At 37.1% G+C, this 3,359-nt stretch overlaps 1 protein-coding gene across 1 annotated transcript in view; it reads right to left on the reverse strand.

Moving 5' to 3' along the window:
* Window positions 1–3,359, reverse strand: part of LOC106873291 (uncharacterized) — a 128,524-nt gene that overhangs the window by 91,917 nt on the left and 33,248 nt on the right. The window contains exon 2 of the mRNA XM_014920600.2: window positions 486–570. Coding sequence (XP_014776086.1) covers window positions 486–570 — 85 coding nt within the window. The remainder of the gene's footprint in view (window positions 1–485; window positions 571–3,359) is intronic.

A 3,359-nucleotide genomic window follows, 5' to 3' on the forward strand; every position in this document is an offset into this window, starting at 1 on the left:
TATATATATGTGTGTGTGTGTGTTTGTGTGTCTGTGTTTGTCCCCCCACCATCGCTTGAAAACAGATGCTGGTGTGTTTATGTCCCCGTAACTTAGCGGTTCGGCAAAAAGAAACCGATAGAATAAGTACTAGGCTTACAAAGAATAAGTCCTGGGTCGATTTTCTCGACTACAGGCGGTGCTCCAGCATGGCCGCAGTCTTTTGACTGAAGCAAGTAAAAGAGTAAAAGAGTATATGTATGTATGTATGTATGTATGCATGTATGTATGCATGTATGTATGTATGTATGTATGTATGTATGTATGTATGTATCTTGATATATTCAGATTGAAAACCTGGCCCTGATGTTTACAGCAGGGAGGACTCGAGTAAAGACACCCAAGATTTAGATCGGAATGTTAAACCGACCGGGATTAACTCTACCGTATAAGGAATGGATTGACTGTAAAGTAATTATCTGTTAAGTAAAAGTGATATGACTTACAGATTTGTATTTATCAAGGAGAAAGTTCCAATTCTTCGGCCAATCATACAGCTGGATTCTCTTCAATTTTTGAAGCTGATCGATTCTACAAAGAGAAATAACCGTTCCATTCAATTAGTAAATTCTTCCTTTAGAGACATCTGGTTATTGAACAGAACCAACATTAAAAATAACAAATAAAGATACAACTCCCAACAGATGGTTTTCTGCTAGTTTATCAATACACACGCGCGTGCGCCTGCACACATACATACACACACACACACACACACACACACATATACATATATATAAATCCACACATACACGCACGTGTGCACATACACACGCGAGCGCACACACACATCTGTGGACGCAATTGAAACAGCATTAAATTGAAATCGGAATCTGTATAGCTATGACTTACGAGAACTACAGACGCGTTTCACCCTAATTGGAGGTTGTCAATACTGTGCTCTTGTCACTTGCTAAGACAAAATTCGTGCTTTGACATATAAGAAGCAGTGAATACCACATTCACTGATAACGCAGAAAGTTTGCCGAGCTTCAAAAACTCAGTGAACGCAATAGATATATGACATACGAAATGTATGTACACCATTGAAAAGCATGATGCCACCATTTTTGCCTGAAAGAAAATTTCTTCATAAACATACATATATAACTATATGTATGTATGTATGTATGTATGTATGTATGTATGCATGTATGTATTTACCAATTAAAACAATTTATTTAAGTTTAAGACCTGATAGCCAGTTCCGCTTGATTCTTTGCATCCAATTCGTATAGCATATAGCTTGTGGGGGGTGCGTATATATGTGTGTGTATATGTGGATTTATTGTATGTATGTATGTATGTATGTATGTATATTGCATGTCAACGAAACTCATTATTTAACCGTCCAACCACGGCTTTGAGTTAACTGTAACGCCTACAATACTCTATTGACAGATGAAAATTAGCACAACACACAGTTGGAAGCGGAAATTTAGTTTTAGTTGCTATTAACAAAAGGAGGTCGATTGGCAAAGTCGTTAGAACATCGGAAAGCATACGTTGTGATGTGCTCTGAATCTATGTCTCCTAAGTTCTAATCTTTCTGACGTTCACTTTGCCTTTTATCCTTTGGAGCTCATTTAAAAGAAGTTGCAGCCCAGCGCTGGTACAAACTTTTCTTTTTTCTGGCTGTCATATCCTTGACTTGATGTTTTGCTGGTTCAAATGAGGGGCGGCTCAAAGGGAACCTGTGCCTGCTCATGACGGCATAAACACCTAAAACATTTAGCGAAGACATGGTACGTAGTACCTCTTCAGCGACTCTTCCATCCCACGTGTCTCCTTCTGTCATAATCACTTGAGAAAGACGACTGTACATTTTTTATTATTTTCGTGGAGAAGTGTGGGTGCCAGAAATAGCAGGATGCAGGATTAAATTAATTTACCTGATTTAATTAATTTATCGTCTCACCTCATACTAAACTTAAAATCTATTTGGGCCATAAGAACCGATAATGTAAGTGCACCATGTCAATTTACAGACCCACCACCCTCTGCTTACATTAACTTCACTTTGTATTTTAAGTAAATATTTTTGTTTATTTCTTTAAATGTCGCCTTTCTTTTTGCTTTTAAAAATATCTGCTGCTGACTGCTATTTTACACAACTGGGAGTTAAATGACTTGGCCAGAAATAGAATAAAATACAAGCGATTCGAGAGAAAGTACAGGCTGTCCAGCTTGGAAGCCGACATCTTATCAATTTAACTATCCACGACTTTCTCTATTTATATAACATTAAAGGAATATAATACATTGTTGTTATAATTGCTATTATTTAGATTGCTGTCGTGTTTAGCCCAGGTCAGCCCTCATCGAGCAGACTTATGATCAAAGACGTATTAATATAGATTTCATTTGCTTTATTAATATACTGCATATTAAGTCACTTATTAAATAATAGCATTTCTTATTGATAGACAGCATTGCATCTGGATATTAAATATATAGTATTTCATCTGGATATTTACATACACTCTTTCAAATAAGCAGATTAATAAACAGTGTTATATTTTTGTAATACACGTTCCAGAGAAATAGCCATAGCACTCTTGTGTAAACACCTTGAAAAACAAGAAAACTTCAGAAATCATCATTGGCCAATGGATAATCTGTTAGAAAGAGGTTGGAGTAATTGGTTAAATAACATTATCAGACATTACGAGTTTTATTTTAAAATAAAGCTTTTGAAGAAACGAATGGATGTAGCGCTCAACTCTAACAGACTGTACATAATACAGAAAGTTATAATATCAGAAGGAAGCTGAAATAACTTTGATGCACATGCGTTGTGATGTATTTATGTAGCTAAGAGTAAGATAATGTATCATAGTTTGTTGAGCTGAAAATAGTCCTTATTCAGTTCAAATTATACCCGTAATCAAAAGAAACATTGAAAGCGTTAGAATATCAGAAAGCATACGTTGTGATGTGCTCCGGATCTATGTGTCCTAAGTTATAATCTTTCTAACGTTCACTATGCCTTCTATCCTTTAGACCTCATTTAAAAGGAGTTACAACCCAGCGCTGGTACAGCCCTTTCTTTTACCGGCTGTCATATCCTTGACTTGATGTTTTGCTGGCTCAAGGGTGGGACGGCTCAGAGGGAACCTGTGCCTGTTCACGACTACATAAGCAAAAATGGCTGTATGGTAAGTAGGTTGCTTACCAACCACATGGTTCCGGATTCAGTCCCACTGCATGGCATCTTGGGTAAGTGTTTTCTACTATAGTCTCGGGCTGACCAAAGCCTTGTGAGTGGATTTGGTAGACGGAAACTGAAAGAAGCCCATCATGTGTGTGTGTGTGTGTGT

Source organism: Octopus bimaculoides, chromosome 11 (assembly GCF_001194135.2).
Source record: "Octopus bimaculoides isolate UCB-OBI-ISO-001 chromosome 11, ASM119413v2, whole genome shotgun sequence".
In the NCBI taxonomy this organism is placed as follows: Eukaryota; Metazoa; Mollusca; class Cephalopoda; order Octopoda; family Octopodidae; genus Octopus; species Octopus bimaculoides.